This window comes from Chlamydotis macqueenii, chromosome 7 (genome assembly GCF_036417535.1).
Source record: "Chlamydotis macqueenii isolate bChlMac1 chromosome 7, bChlMac1.mat, whole genome shotgun sequence".
NCBI lineage: Eukaryota > Metazoa > Chordata > Aves > Otidiformes > Otididae > Chlamydotis > Chlamydotis macqueenii.
In genome coordinates this window covers 20,041,532-20,063,144 of record NC_141562.1, presented here as the reverse complement: position 1 = coordinate 20,063,144, position 21,613 = coordinate 20,041,532, and the positions used below count along the sequence as shown (strand labels likewise).

The window sequence follows — 21,613 nt, the reverse complement described above, 5'->3', positions numbered from 1 at the left end:
TAAAAACACACACAAAGAGAACATAACAGCACACAGACAAACACAATTCAAGACATCTTGAGTCTTTGTTTAAAGAAATGCTGAGACCCTGCTGGAAAGGGTCTCATCTCATAATGATGCATTATGGTAGAATTTAGCCCCACAGTAGGGATACCAGTGCAGGAATTGGTCCTGGCATCCAAGTCAGCTCTCCAGTAAGAGCTCTTCAGAAATCAGATCCTTCAGGCATGTCTGAGACGCAGGTTTTGAGAAAGATTTTTTTTTTTTTTTCCTGAGGGCAGAGAGACTAGGCTCTCCTTCCTTTCACACACTAGATGACCTGTGGCTTACCTCTTTCTGCAACACAAGGTCACAGGAGCTGTATTTCCAAGAAAGGAGGCAGCTAAAGGTGGCAGTAATGAAGAAACGGTCACAAACACACTTGGCATTAACAGTCTGCAGCACATCCAAAGCCCATGGGAATAGAGAAATGGAAGAAACATGTCACTTTGCCCACGAGTGAGCTCACACACAAGACAGGACTTTAAGTAACATTAAAAACAGATGAACCCTCAGAAAGGACTGATGCCAGTAAGACTCCAACTGCAGCCTTATTATGAAATTCATATAAAATCCATTCTAGCCTAGCAATGAAGAAACACTAAATGCATAGTGGTCAAACTTTTTTTTTCTTTTTTATTTAAAATATCATTATAACCAACTGACATACTAGGTAACAATGTATACATTCCAGAGGTGCACATGTAATGACCTATGGCATGAATGAGTAAAAAACCCACAATGTTCTCAGTAATGCCCCACCAACAGCTTATTTGGAGGGAATAAAGGAAAAGGTATCAAATATGGAGAAGGAAAAAAAATTTACAGTTTTCCCTAGTATTTTTAATGTTGTATCTTCCCCTTCATATTTCTTGGGACAAAATAAAATTAAGAATGTACTTCAAAAGGGGCAGAAGGAATGATCACAATAATTAAGGGTTTTTCTCAACTTTAGTAATAAAAGTTAAAGAACTTTCAAAAATAGACTAGATATTGGGCCTACAAAAGTAATTCATCTGTATGCAAAGCTTACCAAGAATTATTCCTTTTGTAAAATGTAAAGGATGAGCTGACAGTACTAGTAAGCTATTTTTACCTACAAAAACCAGACTACAATGATAAAATCACCAATTTACAGCTAACACAATATTCTAGATGTACATTATTGTACACAAGCTATATATTACACATGAACATCTTACGTGAAATATATAAGAAAGATACTTACTGATATTGTCTCAACATTGGCCAATAGGTTTATTTTTCTAAAGGAAGTGTATTTTTCTATTCACATTCAGTGTAGTTCCAATAGCAAGGGTTAGCTTTGCTTACTTAAGAAACATAGAAAGTTTGTGTGAGGTAGTTCAAGAAAACCTAGCTTAAATTTTTAACTGCAGAAGTAGAAACACAATGTGATCAGATTCATAACACATTTCTGTAATGCAGATGTATCTAAAGAAGAGGAGAAGGGAGTGAAAATATCACTTAAAACACGAGTTTTATCCAGTGCCCTTAACTAAGAATATTAATTGCAAATCTGGGTAGGCAGTAGAGTCTCATCACATTTCTTCATTAAAATGCTATTTCTAATCCCACAAAAAATGTGGACAGCACTCCTTCAACTCTATTCCTCCAACTAATTATGTAAGAACCACAGCATTTATAGGAAAACAAAATGTAACAGCATGGACAAGCTGCTGTCAACAGCAAACAAAAACATATCTAGAAACAGTAATTCACTTCCTTTAGCAACTTGAAACAGTAAGATGAAGTGTAAGCTGAACTATCTTCTCCCCTCTCCCCCATAATCTTAATCAACAAGCATTTAATGCCATACGCTTTGGGTTACTGGGTGGGTAGGAACAATCCTCCTGTACTAGAATTTTGACTGTTTTTCTTCATGCAATGTTGATATTAATCCCATATACATTAACACAGGGTATTACACTCATGCAAACGCCTGTCAAGGTGTTTAATTTTTACTCTCTAACACAACAGTCTGTGTTCAGAGAAGCAATTTTCCATAAATCAAACGCATATCAGTAACACTGCCTACTTGGACGCTGAGGCGGTAGAGGGTGCTATTGCCACAACTGCTTCAAGCACAGCTCACCACATCCTCGCCACGATTTATGCTGATACTACCTTTGTATCTAGCTGGAATTCCTATCGGAAAGATACTACTGCATATAGCACAGTAAGGTGGTTCTAAACTAAAAAACCAAGCCGCACAGCCCCTACACAGCAAAAAGGGCCACATCTGTTCAGCTTAGGAAAATGAATTTAATAGAGGTGACCTGATCAGTCAGGCTGGTCTAACATTGCTCAACTGATTAGTACTGCTATGTCAGGCCAGCTTTTCACACGCACAAACACACAAAAAAACCCCTCCATTCTGACCCCATTGTCTTGTATCAACAGACAACCTCAGAGAGCACAAGTGCAGCACACAGGAATAGTACTCATTTCCCCTCCTACTTATATTTCAAATTCTTGAAGAACCTACTTCTACAAAAGAAGAGAAGTTACTTTATCCTTGATGTCTGCCATAGCTCTGACCAGAGAAGGTGGAAATTAATCTATTATTGCCCAACTTTTAACCTCATCTGACACAAGAAATCAGACAGCTCACTCTGATTCAATCCCTACCAACTCCCAATGGATTGGAATGGCCCCGGAAGAGAAAGTTGCATGCACTTCAGTGAAGCCTGTTGTCATGGGAAGATTTAGAATATAATTTTAAAGTAAACTAAAATAAATATTAATAATACTTTAAGAATAAAATTGTACAGTGTATTAGACAGTATATGACTGAAAAATATAAAAACAGATGAAGACAAAGACAGTTGAACTCTTTGCTATCTGTGGCAGCATACAATTATCTCTGAAATAATTTTATATTTCAATAAAAAGGGAAGTTAAGACTAGCATATTGTGATGATAATTTGGTTACTGAATCTGACTTTCTTGTCTTTGAAATCTGCCATCACTTTAGTTTGCCTAAAATGCAAGCAACTGGGAAAAAAAAAAAAAAAGCAACACTGCTATGAAGATGGTACCAAAAGTGAACTCTAGGTTCCCACAGGCAAAGCTCTGACCTTACCAAAGTAATCCCTTTAAACACAGTTCCCTCACACTGCAATGGCTTGCAGTAGGCAGTCCCACCCATTCATTAACCCTACCTTAAAAGAACAAAATCTCAATTCTCCGTAGAGGTTAGGAACTCGGTGAAGTTACTATTGATAGCACACTGTGGTAAAATCCTAGTAACTGTTTCACTCAATTTTAAAAGCACTTTTTCTTTAGGACACTGGAAAGTGATAGCAAAAATTATTTTAAAGTTTCAAAATATTAAAATCACCACTGCAATCCAGAGGGGCCCAAAATAATTAAAATAGGAATGATATTTACCAAACTGCGTTCTTAACAGCACTTACAGGCATCAGAAGTTGATTTTGTCAGTCTTAACTTCACTACACTGGGTTGACCAGAATATCATTTGACCCTATATAACAATGGAGTACTGTTGTACGATCAAAAATTTTGGCTTAATTCACAGCTTAAACTTTCATAAAAAATTACAAAATAGACTGTTCTGTTGGTCTCTGTTCAACTTGAGCAGATTTTCAATGTTCCAGTGCTAGATGAATCCAAACATGTCCTGCCTATTCTGAAGTAATATACAATTTGGCAGGATCCTGTAAAAATAATTGCCTTAACAAATGTGGTTAAGAAAAGCAATACTGTAATATTAGATACAAGTGAGGAAAGCAAAATTACACGCACACAGCACTTACCAGCAGTCTAGCCAGGCCAGGAAAACAACTGTGCAGTTTATCAATTTAGTCATCTTTGAGACATTACCATTCCTTGTAACCCTGCATGTTTTCAAAAAGACACATTAGATATTGAAAGCATTACTATCACTTCTATTTTTCTGAAACTTACTGCAAAGACAAATTTTCCTCTTTCAATTAGAACTTCAAAAAGACACCTACTTAACCCAACAAGCAGAAGGAACCACATTGAAGCGCATCAGTCATTCCTGAATGACCTCTGTAGTCAGTTATATTATTTGCTTATGCTCTGCGCCTGGCAAGACTTCTGTATTTTTTTATGCTCATTTTTGTGAGCATTACTAATTTAAATTCCTCTTCATATTCTAATGCACTACACAAAATATGCATCTAACACAAGGCAATCAATTATACAGCCTAGCTTCACTAAAAATCTGCATTTTCAAAAGGAATAAATTCTGAATGATTGTTTAACTCATACATAAACTTAAGTCAGTTATACATAAATCATTCTGTAAATATAAAATGTAAACAGTTAAAATACTTCTGTGAGGAGCAGCACCATTTTACATGACTATTTAGTAACTGTTCTATATATTTCAATATATCTTTTGTTTAAAAAGTGTATTGAAACCTGGAGCTTCAGTGCTGAAAACTACTGAATATTTATGACCTAAAATGAACCATTAAGATTTCTGCTACACTGGTCTCATGGTGAAATGAAAGAGATAAATATTAATTTATATAGCACAACTTCTCCCTCCTTTGGATGGCATATATTGCTCACTTAATGCATTAGCTACAGAAATCCTGAGGTTTCCTACCTCTTAATGGTTTTTAGCAATCAATTACTTTTGGTGGAAAAAGAATAGCTGAAGTTTTGCCCCTACTGCGTTCATGTCATTCCCTCTTCTACCCAAAAAGCACTCACCTTAGTAGACAAAACTAGTAAGAAACAAAACTCCCAACCATCACATATTACATGAAAGTATAGCTACAGCATATTTGTTTTCCCTCTTGGCAGTCTAGAGATCCTGGATACACTTCATTTTGTGTGTATAAAAACAGGCTACAAGCTAGAAGTAAACAGTTTATTTGCATTGCAATGTATTATTCATGAAGTATCCTCATGTTTTATGGTGATCACAAGATTTGGCATGCCATAACTGCAGAAAACATCACATTACTTTGTTAGGTTAGATATTTCTGCAGCTTTGAAGATATGCTTGCTTTCTTAAGTTCATAAACCATTCAGATGAGGTTACTTTGCAAAGGATTGTATACTGTTTCTCTGAAAAAAATTCACTAATTGTTGCTTTTGCTGAAGTATTATAGGCAAGTGGCCAAAATAAAAGAGGATTTTGTTCACTGCCAGCACCACAGTAGTATGCCCAAAACTACAGCTGGCTGCACTGAATTCTCTCCCCCCTCCACCTGGACATGGACATATGACCAAGCATAAAACTTTGAAGGATATCATGAACAAAACACCTGGAATAAATTCTAATTAAAAACTGAAAAACCTATAAAATCTTAAATAACTCATTATATGGTAATGACCACAACATTAATATGTGCTTTGATAAAACAAATCTTTCAAATTCAGTAAAAAAAAAAGATCAGCAGCATAACAGTAAAGCAAATATGCAGATTTTAAAACCACAATAAAAATTATCAGGTTTAATATTTTACAGTTAATTACAGCAAAAAAAAAAGTGGCTGCTTTTAACACAACTTACAGTTTAAAATTACAGCACTTCATGATGAATTCTACAATTATTTTTGAAAAAACACTCAAAAATACCATCAAATTTTAAAGGTGCCCTATTAATGACTAAAAGGACCCCCCCTCCCACCCCCCAAAAGACCAAGTAGTCATCTACAGCAACCCAGAGGTCCAGCTGAGGTTTCTAGACTGCTGTCTGTATCAGAGGCCAATGTTGGATCTGTTGACATTGAAGACACATCATTGACAGATGACGATGAAGATGGATGTTTAGAGCCATTGATCATTGCTGCACCTGTGCTATGAGAAACAAAACAGCAAATCAGTTGCAGATACAGTTGCATGGTTCAGTACTTGCATTAGTCTGTCTCTTCCTAACAGTCATTACTTTCCCCTGTTCTGTTAAGTTTGAAAAGAAGTGTCTGGATGCATTGTCACAGTAAATAAAACCTACAAGTCTTTAACATGGGGCTTAATGAATGGTATGTCAAGAACCATAGAGCTCAAATGACATGACACCTGTCAAACTACAATAAAATGCTAATAGCTGGAGATTAAAAATCACAAACATAGATAATCCTGCATAAGGCCAGAGCTAAGATACCCTACCAAATGTTAAGAACCAAAGCTAGAATATATCTATATTTAGATAAAGAAAGGAGGAGAGTGTGTTTTTTTTTTCCATCAGATCCTCCCTTTCAGGCTGGGAAATTGCTACTGTTCAGCCACATTGTATACATTCAATCTCAGATACACTGTGATTTTTCAGAGCCTGCACTATGGTGAACTCTGAGCAGAGTTAGCAATAGCTGTCCAACTCTTGCCATCATTTTTTAACAGTGCAAATGGAGTCCTGGTTAGCGAATGGTCACATTTTGCTCCAAAATTCAGCAACAGTTTCTGAAAGCACTCCATAATTTTCCTTTCTGTTTAGAAGGAATATTCAAGGCAGACAACCTAGAAATCTTGTTTCATTCTTTAATTGATGTAAGTAGTGGTTATATCTTAATTTGAAACTGCACCAGCTACAAGTTACACATCTTATCAGACTGTGGGAAGAAGGTACCAGCGCTTACCAAGCTGCTTCTTGAGGACTGAAATGAACGAAGCCTCAGTTACATGGGGACAATAATATAGGAATTTACCAGATTAATAAAAAGAGATGTCAATCCCACACATTCCATTCAAATAAGCAACATCTCAAAGAAAATTCAAGAGGTTACTGATTATTTAAGAGCCACATTTTTGAGTTAGATTAATCTTGGATGTCTTGAACAGCTTTACTCTCTCCTGACCTAGAACTCGACACAGCTTTATACTGTGCTTTTATTGTAACCAACCTAAAGGGGCTGGTTGTCCACGTATAACCCCATTCTTGGTTCTCTCCTCCAGGTCCATGACTTCCTTGTATATCAACTCTGAAAATGCAGAGAAGGGAAGGCAAAAAATGAATTTGCAACCCAAGACTGGATTGATAATACATCTCCCATTAAAATGTACTTCTAAATTTTGTAGGTTTATTACTGTTCAGAATTAGTTTTGAACAACAGTCTGTAGAGGCCACAGAACAACTGGCAAGTGATATAAAAATGTACAATTCTTTTCTCTTAGAGCTACAATGGCCTGGCACTCTCAGGAACACACAGACACTGCTCTAAGACTCTTCTGGCCAGGCTGCTTGGGGACCTGAGCTTAAACTGAGTCTAAATGACCATTCCATTTTTATCAATGGCTTCTTTGGCACAGATAAACTCAGTCTTCAAAGGAACAGGTAGAGACAAGCCTAGACAGCACTGCCATCCTCCCGATGCACATTAGCCACTAAGTTTCCTTAGCAGTAACATCTAAAGGCCCAGATCATCATGAAATGGAATACAATACTGTATATAAGTAGCCACTCCAAATGAAAACAGCAACTTTATCTTCCAGTTACAGAAGTTCCTCATCCTTAAGCAGGTTAGAAGTGCTTTAACACAAACCATACATCCTGTGTACTGGCCAGAAGGTTTCTAGGCTAACGGCAGCTTATTACCCAGAAAAAAAAAAAAAAGACTTCAGCTGTGAATCTACAGAAGTAACAACAGAAGAAAAGGACTACAAATGTTAATGCGACTCGTAAGAACTGACTGTCAGAATACTACTTCTTTTCTGTCACTGGCAAACTAATGCAATATACAAACAGTTTGGAAGAAAAAAGCATTTAAGAATTATGATTTCAAGGGCTGTGGGAGTCTCAAAAATAAATACATTGCTTGAAATACCCTCAGGACATCTGCTTCAAAAGGGAAATAACTTTGTTTGGAAGCAGGATGGTAAAATAATTTCCACAGTTCACCCTATCTCTGCCTTTACAGTTAAAACTGTTTCCAATAGAAAGCGACTTAAAAGTGTGGTAGTACTAGATTTCAGACTTGTGTCCATTACCAGCCAACACAACAAAACTGTCAATAATGATAATTTCTCTTTTTTTTTTTTTTTTTTTTTGTCCTCTGGTGATACAAAGGCTATACAGGGCTAATGTCCCTTTCCTAGACTTTTTCAGATTGCTCAATACATTAAATTCTTGCTTAGATTCAACATCTACAGCCTGCACACCTCTCTGGATCAGCACTTTTTCTTAGCACTAGGACCTTTGCAATAACACCTTTCAGAAGCAATTTCAAAATTAAGCACAAGCTTTAGAATTAACAAAGTTGTTCCCCTTTTACTTTATCATTTTACACTTGATATATGACCAGGAAATATACATAGTAAGCCAGTACTGAACACTAAAAACTATGCTCTTGGAGGTACGAGTCTTATGTCACACTGATCTGTTCCACACCTCAGCCTCAGCTACTCTCAGGATCCCACAGCTGATAACCACCAGTGGCTCCCACACCAGCTGTAATCTCACGACCTCGCCCATTATTAACACTCCTTATGGCTTCCTTCTTTCAAATCCTCTGCCTGATTTAAAAGAGTATAGTTATTGCTACTATGCTCTTCAGTTGACCACTAGCGCTTCTGCTTCAGACTTAGATTGCTGAAACTCCTGCATCTTTTTCAACTCTAACAGTTTGTCCAGAAGAGTCACCCTCCCTAAAAATGCTGCCTATGCTTTGCAAAAGGTGACTGAAATGAGCAGGTCTTCAGTTCACACAAATGTTCAGCACCTTCACAGGAAAATTTTTAGTGTCCTGACAAGAGGCGGTGATCACTGATCTATTCCCTTGCCATTCCAAACAGTTTAAGTAAATACTATTAGGTTGCTCAGAATAACCTTAGTAACAATAATCCTTGGGGCCCAGCCTACTTCCCAAAGACCTTAGTAAACTTAAAATGCCCTTCTTACCTTTCCATTCTTCTATCGTGTGCTCCCTCTCATCTAACTGCTTATCTGGTATCTTTGGTGGAGGCTGAAAAACAAAACTAACTCATTATTAAAGCAATCAAAAGTGATAAAAAAAACCTGAATAAATGAAAATGAAAAATGAAAATAAGCACTCAAAATATGAACCTAATTTTAAAATACTGTATTTACGTGGTCTTATTTTCTCTCATAATTGGACCTGGCCTATTTTCCAGACACTGCTACATATTTTAAACTTCTTCTGATTAACAGATTTGCTTATATTACTGTAATAATTAAAATAGAAACTGAGCAGTCTGGTAAAAGAGCTCCTACGTGCAGCAGTCTCAAGCCCAAGTAGGCCTTTTTACCTACTTACTGTTAATTACTAAGTTTTCCCACTAGCTATTATAAATCAGCAGAATTCTAATTGCACAATTTACATCAAGCATCTTTTTCTGTTCTTAGTGAGCCATCACCAATCATCTTTCTCTTAAAAAATGAGACTTTTCTCATAAGCTGAAATTGTCCTGAAATTATTTTTTAAGAAAAATTTTCAATTAATCCCTTAGTTCATTAGTGTTAATAACTGAAAGTGCAAGATTCTGTACTCAAATTTTGCTGAAATACTTACTTGCTAGTTTAAGAGTATTATCAATTGCTACAACTAATGAAAATATTTCTCTTGCCAAGGAGTAAATACCTTGGAATCCTATCAAGCGCAATCAAACCACACTGAAACAACTGAAGCTCAGTACATCAGAACCCTACATAAAAGACTTCAGATGCATTACTGCATCTCCAGGAGATTACATACAGTTATACACAAACATACACACAGAGATACAGGTACTTCAGTTTGCGCCCATTCCTAATACTATTTCTAATAAACTTGTCAATCTACATCAATAAAAATGATTACAGCTCAGTTAAGCTTCTAGTGAGATGGGTTGATCATGCAACAATCTTCTTTCAAGCGGTTATATCAAACATCACAACAAGCCTGCCTTAGTGCAGTACCTTCCTAATCAGACCTAAACAAAGAACTTACAGCTTCTGCTTCTGACGGATCATACCAAACATTGATGTATGGGTGCTGCAGGGCTTCATCCACAGAGATTCTTTTAGAAGCATCTATAACCAGCATTTTTGATAACAAATCCCTTGCTTGACTTGCTGCAAAAGTGAAATTTTCTATTTAGGCTAGTGCCATATATAGTGCACACAATATAGAATTTCAAAGCTCATAAGGAGAGGAGACCCAGAATAAATAAATTCCAGTTTAAGATCTATGCAACCCTCACATAATGAAAAACAAAACAAAACAAAACAAAACAAAACAAAAAAAACCCACAGGTGGGACAGGGCCTTTGGCGTGACTTCCTTATGCGACATGTAACTCGGCTGGCAGTACAATCTAGTCTGGAATAGCAGTGGGCAAGCACCTCCTACTCCTCTCTTACAGTTTATGTGGGAAAACAAACTGTCACATACTGTTATTCACAGAAAATATGGTGAACTTGTGACTCCACTGAATAGGTGACTTTTACAACCAGTACGTTATTTCAGTAACTACAGGATTTCTATGCATTATGAATATAAAAACTTCATTTTCATCCCTAGAGAAAGAAGATCTGCTCTGCCTACACAACTTCTATTCCACCCTCCTCTAAATCATGTTGGCATCTGTCAGTGAGAAAATATATATATCCCCTTTTCTTTATAAAGGCATCTCCAGAATAGGAGCTGTTTCAGAAAAGATGAGAAAGTGCAGGTAAGCATTCTTTCAGTACGTTCATCCACTCCCATGATACACATACATTGCAATATTTAAATCCTTACAGGATGATTTTATAGTGAACAAAACCAAGATACATTTCTGTTCAATATATCACATTTTGAAGACTTTTAAAGTATGTATACAACACAAAGAAGAGACATCTTACCTTTAAGTTTATTGTGTTCAGAGTCAGCTGGGAAAAGGACATCCGGAAAGAGTTTTTCAAAACTATATCCAGCATATTTAGGTCTGTTCTCCACATAAGTTCGGACTGTAGGCTGTAATTTCTTCATAAACTCCGGACATGGTGTTCCTAGCTGCTCTATAACTTTATTCCATTGATCAATATCTAAGGTTATGCAGCTAAGAAAAACACTGTGTCTAATTTTCAGCTAGAAAGTCATGTTAAAATCACATGAAATAACCAAGAAAGAGAAAACATAAAATATTATAATAAAATATCAATTAATCATCATTAATTAGGACTACCTTCTTAGAGAAAACAGTGAAACAAAGCAAGACTATGATAGAGCAGTCAATGCAACACATTTTACTCAAAATCGTAATTAACTAGCAAAGGATATACTTCTGAGAAACAGAGAAAATTAAATGACTCACAAAAGGTATTAAATAAAGGCATTGTTTCAGTTCTGGAGAACTCCTCACCTCCTGATCTGAACACATATTCACAGTAGTCACGCTACTACACATCACCAAGGCACGTGCGAGAACCACCCCGTGTAGGTGCTTTGTCTGTCGTTCTCATCAGCTCAGTCCTGGACTCTCCAAGTTAGCGATCTCTCACTAACAACATCCAACACTGAGAACCAGTGAGCACACAAAGGATGAAATCTTGGCCCAAACAGGTCAATGACAATTTTGTCAGAGATTTGAATACAAAAGTTAGAGTTTCAAGGATGTGTAAGGAACATCTAAATTGAAAAGTTTAAACAAGTTAAAGGGGAGATTGATGAGCTCTCAGCAGAAGAATTTAACACGTGTTACTGAATTTAAAAAAGCAACATTTGTCTCAAGAATTCCTAGTTGCAGATGGTTAGATAGGATGAGAGCACTCAGATAAGATTTTATATGTGCTTATCTCACTCATATATTCTCCCCAACCTTTCTTTTCAGCTGCCATCAAAGACTGGATATTGGGCTACCTAAACCTTCAGTTAGATGTAGCAGGCCCTCCTCTTACATTCTTAAAACTTCGTAGCAGACCTTTGTACAAGGATTTTCAAGCTCTATAGTGCTTTAGTAGAGGCCCTGAGAGAAGAAAAAAAAAAAAAAAAAAAAAAAAAAAAGGAAAAAAAAAGTATTTACATTGTATGGCACTGAAGCTAAAGTGACAAGCCATGCTGGCAAACTGGATGCATACAGCTAAGCATGATTCAGCTCAGGCAATGACAGAGCTGTGTGAAAGTAAGGATGCCCTGGATCTCCTCACTGTGTCTCCAAATCCTCTCCTAGTCTTTGCCCCTAAATGGTACTCTATCAATTATTAAACAGTTAACCTGCAGTAAAAGCAGGAAAGGTTTCTGACAGCATCTAAGAAACTGGAGTGTAACTATCTAGTAAAACAAGTAAGATGCCAAACTCCACTTAGATCCACTAGTTTTAGTGATGATCCAGAGGTTTCAGTTTCATTTGCTTGCAGCAGACCCTTTGTCTGAAGTATTGTTCACAGGACAATCCATACAGTTACCACCAAGCCATTCATGGAATAGAAAGACAGAAGTACCAGATATTTCTGAAAGCTGTCTGCAGGATCATTTCTGCATGCGAAAATACAAAACTCCAGAGTGTAACTAATGCAGCTGATTATGATTTTTTTGTAAACATTTACTATAAAATGTAAAGAATAACAACTGCTAACATGCCTGGGTACTAAACAAGATTAATAAGTTATTACATAAAAATTATCTCCAAAGCAAAAATCAATGCATGTGAACCAGTAAAACACCACCTAAACAAAAAAAAAAAAAAAAAATTGTCTTAAATGTGACAACATCCAAAAGCAATGGATAGACACTTTATTAGATAAGAAAAAAAAAAAAAAAAGAAAAAAAGAGGGGGGAAAAAAAAAGAAAAAGGAAAGCCTGTTTGCCCAAGTGGTATTTTGTTTATATTGCTTAGTATTAACCTCTAAAACAGCCATATGCATTAAAGCTCTGTTGTGATTTTGCTTTAAATGGTGTAACTGTAGACATTTTTGCAGCTTCCTGGAATCAAAATTATGAGCTTGCAAATTGTATTTTGAAAAGGCAGTTTAAAATCAGTACTTTAAAAATTAGAACCACCTTAACCTGGACTATATTGTTACAGTATCTTTTGACCTTTTACAACTACATCCTAGGCCAAAGGTAAGGATACGATCTGTACCAGGAAATAAAACACCACCTTTGATCATTTCTCCCATGATGCACCCAACTGACCAAATGTCAACTGAAAACAAAATGCAATGATATTAACATAAAAGATAGTTATTAAAATAAAGTAAATAAAAACACACACACGTGAAGTGACTATACAAAGCATGTGTAATGAGAATGAGTGAAGGTGAATGGATGCTAACTTCAGGACCAGCAGAGACTATGTCCTACTGCTAGATGCAGCCTGAATATAAATGAAGTTCTTAATTAATTTTAAAGTGTATCACAAGAAAAATCTATGTTCATTTAATAAAAAAAAAATTGTACAATACGCATTTTCATGACACAACATCAATAAAAAGGTTAATCACTTCCTAACTAATTCAACCTGCTGCAGCAGCACAAGGATACAGTCCCTTCCTGGAAAGAGGATTTTGTGGCAAACCATTTCGCCCATAATGCACCCCACAGACCATAAATCCACTATGTTTGTAGCACAAAAAGAAGGAAAAGCAAAGCAAATGGTCATTTAAAATTAAAAGAAGCATAACGTGACTGCATCCTATAAACTGCAGAGACAGCACAGGAAGAAGAGCAAGTCTTTATATTAATCAATGAAAACACTTTAAAATACACTGTAGATAAGGATTAGCTTTTAACTGTCTCACAGACAAGGCAGAAAAACATCCTTTTGTTTAACACAGTGCAAGAGCTAGAGCACAGAGAGAGATACACACGAATCAAGCAGAGTAAAGCCCATCTTCAAGCTCTGAGGTTTGCAAAGCTGCCTCTGTCAATGGACTAGATTGGAGCACCAAAGATAACTTGATTTCTTTAAAGTAATTCCATTGTAGTTGTACGAATATTTTTAAAAGTAGCAAAGGAAATTGACCTCTAAAAATACTATGTATTTAAACAGTTTATACTTTCAGGAGGACAATTAATTGGTTATTACATAGGAATGAAAATTTGCCAAAACGTAGAATCATAGAACGGTTAGGGTTGGAAGGGACCTTCAAAGGTCATCTGTCCAACCTCCCCACAGTGAGCAGGGACATCTCCGACTAGATCAGGTTGCTCAGAGTCCCATCCAACCTGGTCTCGAATGTTTCTAGGGATGGAACTTGTTTTCTAAAAGTCAGATTACCGTGCATCTCTCTCTCCCTTTAAATAAAAAGCAAACACAATCAGAAAAAGATCACTTAGAATTTTAGAGGATCAGTTAATGACAATATTAGTATGCTCCTAAAAGATTTTCAGTTAAAATTATTTTGTTTAAAAATATTTCTCCAGTTATGCTGAAATAACACCTTATGCAAAAGAAAAACTGAAAAGCAATTTTTTTTTTTTGCATGAAATACACATTTTCTATGTTATCTTAAATCATTCAGAAGACATGCTCAAAGATGCACAAGTTTACTTTTCACAGGTATGCCAATTTCTTTGGTGGTTGCTTTCAGAGATACTGTTAACTCTGTTTGCAAAAGTTTTCTTTAAGTCATAATAAAGAATTTGCATTATTATGAATACTTTTACATCAAACATGACAATGGAATTTCAATTAAGCAGATAAGAAGGGGATTTAAATGAGAACAGTTGTATACTAAGAATCAAATGCAGACTTTCTGAAGGAGCTCAACAATGTCAAGCAAACAACATTGCTGCTTATTGAAAATATTCCTTCCCCCTTATTTACAAGTTCCTCTAAAATAGTATCTAAATCATGAGAAGAGATTATAGTAGTTGTACATATTAATAGGTTAAAATTAAGGGCCTGGTTAATTTAAAAATTATTGCCTACAAGTTATGATTAGTGGTGTTTTTTATTTAAAAATCTTTTCAAATACATAAGAAAAAAGTACATGTTCTTTGGCTGAGACCTAACAATTTGAAACCAAGTTTTGCATTTGACTTTTAAATAAAATTCTGAGTTAACTTTTTCACCTGCAAATAGATCTGCTGCCATCACAAACCAAAATATATGCAAATCTACTGGAAATAGTGTCTAACACGATAAGAATGACGCCCAAAACTGCATGGAGAAGTCTAGGAAGAGAAATAACATGAATCAATGACTTATCTTCACATCTCAGAAGACAGAATACTTCAGAGGTGAAGAAAAACATTAGAAACAATTCCTCTGGTCACCCCACAAAACAAACTTGAGATGTTTGGGGTCTTTTGTTTGCTGCATTTATTAATCAAACAAATCTGTCTATTTATAGGTTTCTAACTTTTTTATGAAGCTAGACTAAATTGTACCTAGAGGACTGCTCCTGTGAATACTTCTATAGAAGACTGAGAAAAATCTTGAAAAGGATTTTTGAAATCTGTAGTAAGATCTACTGCTTGTCCTACAGAGGGTATTTTATTCTTAAAAACCTTGTTTGGAATGAACTTACTATTTTCTGTAATTCTAACAAAGGGAAAAAAGAAAAATCTAAGTGAATGAATGATGTTCAAACCCAGTGTACATACTAGGAAACTTAAAAGTAGCAGTTTCAGAGGGTTTACAGCTTTCCTTGCTTTTCCTTCCTGATCATCATGCACACAAATCTAAATATTTTAAGGTACGTGCACACAAACAGTTTTTGTGTCCTTCAGCTCTGAATTTCTTGAGCTTCCAAGGCCTGATTTCTTAATGCAATATACCCAGATGTGCTTTACCTCCTTTGGTATCAAAACCTATGTCTATCATCAGTTTGTCTGAGATCTTTGCTAGTTTTAAAACAATTAGATTTCATATGTGTGTAGTATAGTACCAAAAGAATTCTACTCTGCATTATATATCTCAGTCATCAAAACATACATTGCAGTCCTCGCACATCTCGTTTGAAGGGGAAGTTCAGCAGGGCACTGAAAAAGCTGCCAGATGACCCTGTTCAATTAAATTAAATGTTAACATTAACCATTAGTTAGATGTCAGTTTTCAATATTTAAATTAAATAAGTTAACTTTTAATTTAAGTATGGTTTTAAAGGGCTAAAATAGGTGAGGATCCTGGACAGCCCATGGCTGTTACTCTAAGCACATCCTTTATACCTGCCTCCCTGCCAGGGCAGCTCCACAATGAGGAACTCATCAGGCAGGGACTGAGAAGAGTTACAGTTTATGTAAATAGCCTTTTAATGACAACAGTACATATGGAAAAGCAGACTGTCTTCTGAGTCAGTTAGCCAACAGATTTCCTCTTACATTCTCCACAAGTGTCATTGTGAACTCAATGATCATGTATTTGGCTTTGAGGAAGACACAATAGTTTTTTATATAAAAGTAACTTTTTTATGTATATTCTGCTGCACAACACAATTCACACTTGCTTAAGGAAAAGGATTGTCACTAGCATGACAAGGTGCTATAGAGCACAATCTATTTCGCTCCAATAATAATCTAAGCAACATTTTAGTGGAAAGAATGCTTCATACTTTTGCAACTCAAAATTACTTAATATTTAAGAGAAAACTGAGCAAGTTAAGTCAGAAAACTCGTGACTTCTGTTGTATCAATTCTTTCTGTGAGGCAGCTGCATGACTCAGACTACAGCTTTAGGTTCTTCTGTCTAGTGTCCCTTAACTGGCCAGTGTAAAGTTGGGGGTGGGGGCAAGACAGATTAAATACATGCTTTCCACAAAACTTCAGGTTAAAAAAAAAAAAAAAACTTTAAGCTTGTTCCACTCAACCTCTGACTTCTAAATTACAGGAAAAATAGCCAACTGTGGAGGCTATTTGAAGAAATGTACATCCTCCCATGCACACTAACGATCCAAACAGAAATAAAAACTATAGCCTTGCAAAAAAAGATCTATTCTCTTTTATTTGAGCTGGTTTCTTTCATTGTCAACACTGACAGAAGTTATTTTTCTTGGCCTTTAAATGACAACAAAACCAACTCTCTACGCACATAGCAGCTAGCGTTTACACACAACCTGAAGTCACTTGCCGTAATGGTATGCAGTTGCCGGGGGGTGCAGACTATATTAAGAACCCTAAAAAGCAGAGCAAGCCCCAGCTGTGTCAGTTACCAAGCATCACAGCATCTCATGGGCTTTACTGGAGGACTAACCAATAAAGGGTTTGAAATACCTTCAGCAAACAGTGACCTCTGTGCACCATGCCTGCCTGAGGTGGAAACACCAAGTCAGCTAAACTGACCACAGCGACAGCGGAACAACGAAATGGCAGCAGACCTGGGGCCACTACAACAGAATTTCAGGAATGACACGTTACTTTCTTTGGTTTCCTAAAGGATACTAGCTCTTCATTCAGAAGATGCAATGTACTCGATTTTGTGTTCCCCTCAAATGCTGTATCCTTTCCTTACTTTCTTGCAGAAAATACTGAGAGAAGGGCCACAGAGCAAGTGTAAAGAGGAAGGAAATGTATGCAAGCAGAGGGACAAAGTAAACAAATTTTCTTTGAATTCATCATGGACCTCAAAGAATCTATGATGCTTCACGACAGTACTCTCTGTATCCTTGTCTCAAGTATATAATTGAATTTTTCTTCAAAAACATTAATTAAGAATTTAGTGCAATAGGTTTAAAGTAGGCTGGTTTTAATAAAAAGCAATGCCACATTGGGTAGTTTTACCTTGTTTGTTCCTCAGTTGCCTTTAAGTTCCCTACATCCTGAAAGGCTACACTGAATGTAGTTATTTAAAAATTAAATTTAGGACACACATTTACTGAAGAATTATAATTTACATCCTCACATCAGCAATAAAGTCAGATGAAGATGCATCCAGGCACATATCACATATTAAGAAAATATATTCCCAGTTCTTCCTGGATGAAACTTTATTTACCAAGCAAGTTCTTTAAGTTTTTAAACAAACAAGGCCCTCAATTTCTTCTCCTATTAAATGCAAACATTTCTATGGGTTGAGTTGAATAAAGAAATCAGTGTATCCAGAATCTGCATTTTGGTCACAAGGCTAATTTATGAAATTTCTACAGCTTTAAAAAAAAAAAACACATTAACATGTAAAATGTGGTGTGCCAAACAAAAAAAAAATAAAGCTATGCCAAAGAAAGACTGTATTTGCTGACCGTTTTCTTTGTATCCCATCCCTAGGATGACCTCTGGTGCTCTGTAGTAACGAGTCACTACATAAGGCGTCATCATAAAACTAGTTCCTGCAGTTCTGGCCAGTCCAAAGTCAAGAATCTTCAAAGTGCAGTCTGATTTTACTACTATATTACTGGGCTTTAAATCCTTTAAAAAGAAACATCATATAAGACTGCTAAGACAAGCACAAAGTACTCTATGGTTCATATTTTTAAAAGATAATACTGCTAACATTAAACCCCACATATACAACTAGGTTACTGCTATAATTGTAATTTCTTTTCCCCTTGCATTAATTCATGTGCATTCAGCAGACTACAGAATTAATTCTCTTGTTGTGCTTGTAGATTTATATAGCAATTAAAGAAGGAAAATACAACCAGCGTTACAAGATATGTTAGCAAGGTCTGAAATAAATCAAAGTTAGTAAGAAATGTTAGCTCTGAGAAAAGGTCTAGAAACTGCTCACTGGAACAATGGTTATTACTACAAAGCAGAACACAAGTAGCATGACAACTGCTGAAATCATTTGATGCAATAATCATCTTGATACAAGAATTACTAAAATTACAACATAAATGTAAAAAGTAAAAGGTTTCTTTGCTAGTTACAGCTGCATTATCTCTTTTGAGCCAATGTGGATGTTTCTCTAAACAGGAAGGAAAACTCCATGTTCACACAGATTTAGTTTCCCATTCAGTATTTGGTTTTATATTAAATTTCGATGACCAAACCCAAAAGGGCACCATTGAAAAATTGCCAGAAATTAACACAATCATTAAACCGGAGTGGAAAATACCCTGATATAGCTCCAGATCATCTTAGTTAGAAACTCGGTGACTCTATTCTCTTCACTTGAACTCTAAAACCACATTGACAATAGCAGCTTTACAACATCTATTTATATGGACATTGCACAGGTCATTATCTCAGGAGGATCTCACACACATCTGAATGTCACAGAGCAAATATTACAAACAGAGTAAACTCAGAATAACTTTGCCATCATAAAATCATTCATAGCATGCAGACTGACATAGATAAGGCTTGGATCCTTTCTGCCTACACTCTACTAAGATTAACGAGAGAAAAACCCAAGATGTAGCAGAGGACTCCAGCATTTGAGCTGCAGGCATTTGGTAAGCAGTGCTATCTTTCACTGTTTCATAAAGACTTAAGTGGCTATTTGCAAGATACATGTAGTTTTCATTTGTACTTGTACGGCTTTCAGCAAACTCCTCAGAAAGCTGGGAAAGCTACACTAACGATAGAGAGGAAATCGCAAAAAAAGAGCTCCAGAACAATGGAATTTTGCATAATTAAAAGTCTTGCATACTTACATAATCATACTTGCACTTCCAAATCACACTCACAAAGTATGTCTGCAGACAACTTTGGCTTAAAAGATTCTCAAACACCATGAGCAAATTCAAGTATTATAAGGCATTCCAGCTATTTAATATGCATGTTTCAGATTCTGCTACAATCCTGTTTATCATTAGCTTTATTTTTGCACACTCTTTTATTTGGAGCATGTTCACTACAGAATTCCAGCTGCATGCTCACAATATTAAACTATACTCATCCTCCCTAAAGCTGCAGGAATAACACTGAAAATGTTAAGAGATCCTCCCTTTGCAAGAGAAAAATCACTGAGAATAAAAAGCAAAAGCTTACGGAGTACTCTCCATCCTTAATTTCTGAACATCATGTGGTTGTCATGAAGCCTAGGAACAGTTGTAATTTTGAATACAGACTGTCCTTCAAAATTATGGAGGCGAGAGTTGATTTACAATACATCCAAATTCATGCAGAACTAGTACGTTTTAAATAAACAAGGACTCAAAAGCTCCTATAAGAGTGATCAAGTTAGGTTCTAGATATATTTATGCAACCTAACTATAGCAGAAGATACCTTGCCTAACCTTAAAAATGTAAAGTGTCAGTGCCTAAAATCCAGAGATTATTAACGGCTGTCTCCCGATTAACCACACATAGAGAAAGGGGCATCGCTGGAGGGTAATTCATGGCTTCTATGGGCTTTTCTCCTTGTACAGAAAGATTTGTGTGAAGGGCTTCCGTAATTAGGCACCTTTGTTAAGTGCTCAAAATCAGGCGGAATACAGTGTTTCAGAGCCTCCATGCGAGACTAACAAGGCACACTGTGTCCTTCAGCAAGTCAGTGAGGCACAACTCTGCCATGCTGACCATTCATCCTCCTCAGATTGCAAAATGTACTTCTACACTTGCTGGAAACTCCATCTCTGCAAAATGCTTTGGACACAGTACTGTTCATTTGCCAACATCTGTTAGAGCCATGTAAAGCTATAGTCAAATCTTTACCATGATCAAATCTTTACTCACTGATATGGCAGCTAAGTATCCCCCTACGACTTCCAGATAAAATTGTCTAAAACTCTTTGTGTTTGATCTCTACCTCGTTCTGTGTCTCCAGTTTGCTATGAAAAAAAACACTTACTTCTACTGCAGGTAGTATCAACTGCTACAGGCACATATACAGAGAGTTGTAATTGCAGTCATTCAGCAAGTTTTGAAAAAGTTATGAGATGCTGAGATTATCACAGCTTTGTTAGAGAAGCTGAAGAACCCAGTTAAAAACCATGTGAAACTAGCAACACCAGAAAAAGCTAAAGCTTCAGAGGACACTAAAGTACACTATATTCACAACCAGAATGCTCCATGGACAGCCACAATAGTGCAGACTATGTTTAATGAGCAAGTAGTTTCAACAAAGTAATTAGCTTCAATAAAGTAATTAGCTTTAGACATTAAAGACTGGTGCTGAAAGCCCAGAAGAGTGGTATAAAGAGTTACTACTGCAGCCACATGGTCCATATGAAACACATCCCTTCTCAAGCATGCCTTCTTTGTCTGCTGAAGTTTTAACTTGTTCCACAGAGAAACAGGATTTTGATACTTTACACCTTGAAGTGCAAAGGCATAATGCACACAGCAGGCAAGTAATGCAAACTTTTTGTCTGAACATACTTAATCTTCTAACAAAGTCTGAAAAAAAGCTGTCCACTGAAAATCTACCATGAAGACATGCTCATGTCCTTCAAAAGCATTCACACACACATATGTTACAATTTACATAGTGTGGTAGCACTCAGAATTGCCATTTGTGATTTACTTTGCTGTGTACACCATCTGTGAGGAAGACTATGTAGTAATGACTGAAAGTATCTTGATGAGTAAGTTTAGTTATACCTTTTGCATCATTTCAGAAATGAAAACTTAAAACTAAAAAAATTACAATAAAAACATAGCACTGCAGAAATACAAGCTCACAATTTCCCAAAACAGCAGACATTATATTTGAAAAGTTATCATTAGACTACCTCAAGCAATCTTTATACTATGTACAGTATATATAAGATATTCAATTTGAACAGACAATCTTTAATTCAGAATTTCTTGACTGGATTACAACACACACATCCCATTTAAAAAGCAATACTAAGTTCTGCTTCTGGG

The 21,613-nt window shown here is 36.1% G+C and overlaps 1 protein-coding gene across 3 annotated transcripts in view; it reads right to left on the bottom strand.

Annotated features, from left to right (window-relative positions):
* Window positions 1-655: 655 nt before the first annotated feature.
* The window catches only part of MAPK8 (mitogen-activated protein kinase 8), a 53,175-nt gene continuing 32,217 nt past the window's right edge, over window positions 656-21,613 (bottom strand). Inside the window, exons 6-12 of one of the 3 annotated variants that reach the window (XM_086751912.1) lie at window positions 18,097-18,262; window positions 13,460-13,531; window positions 10,840-11,022; window positions 9,945-10,069; window positions 8,897-8,960; window positions 6,903-6,980; window positions 656-5,857 (exon numbers count right to left, since the gene is read on the bottom strand). In XM_086751912.1, the coding sequence (XP_086608038.1) occupies window positions 5,712-5,857; window positions 6,903-6,980; window positions 8,897-8,960; window positions 9,945-10,069; window positions 10,840-11,022; window positions 13,460-13,531; window positions 18,097-18,262 (834 nt within the window). In that variant the 3' untranslated portion in view covers window positions 656-5,711. Of the gene's footprint in view, window positions 5,863-6,902; window positions 6,981-8,896; window positions 8,961-9,944; window positions 10,070-10,839; window positions 11,023-13,049; window positions 13,122-13,459; window positions 13,532-18,096; window positions 18,263-21,613 lie in introns of all 3 variants that reach the window. The other 2 variants (XM_086751911.1, XM_086751914.1) reach the window with 2 other exon arrangements.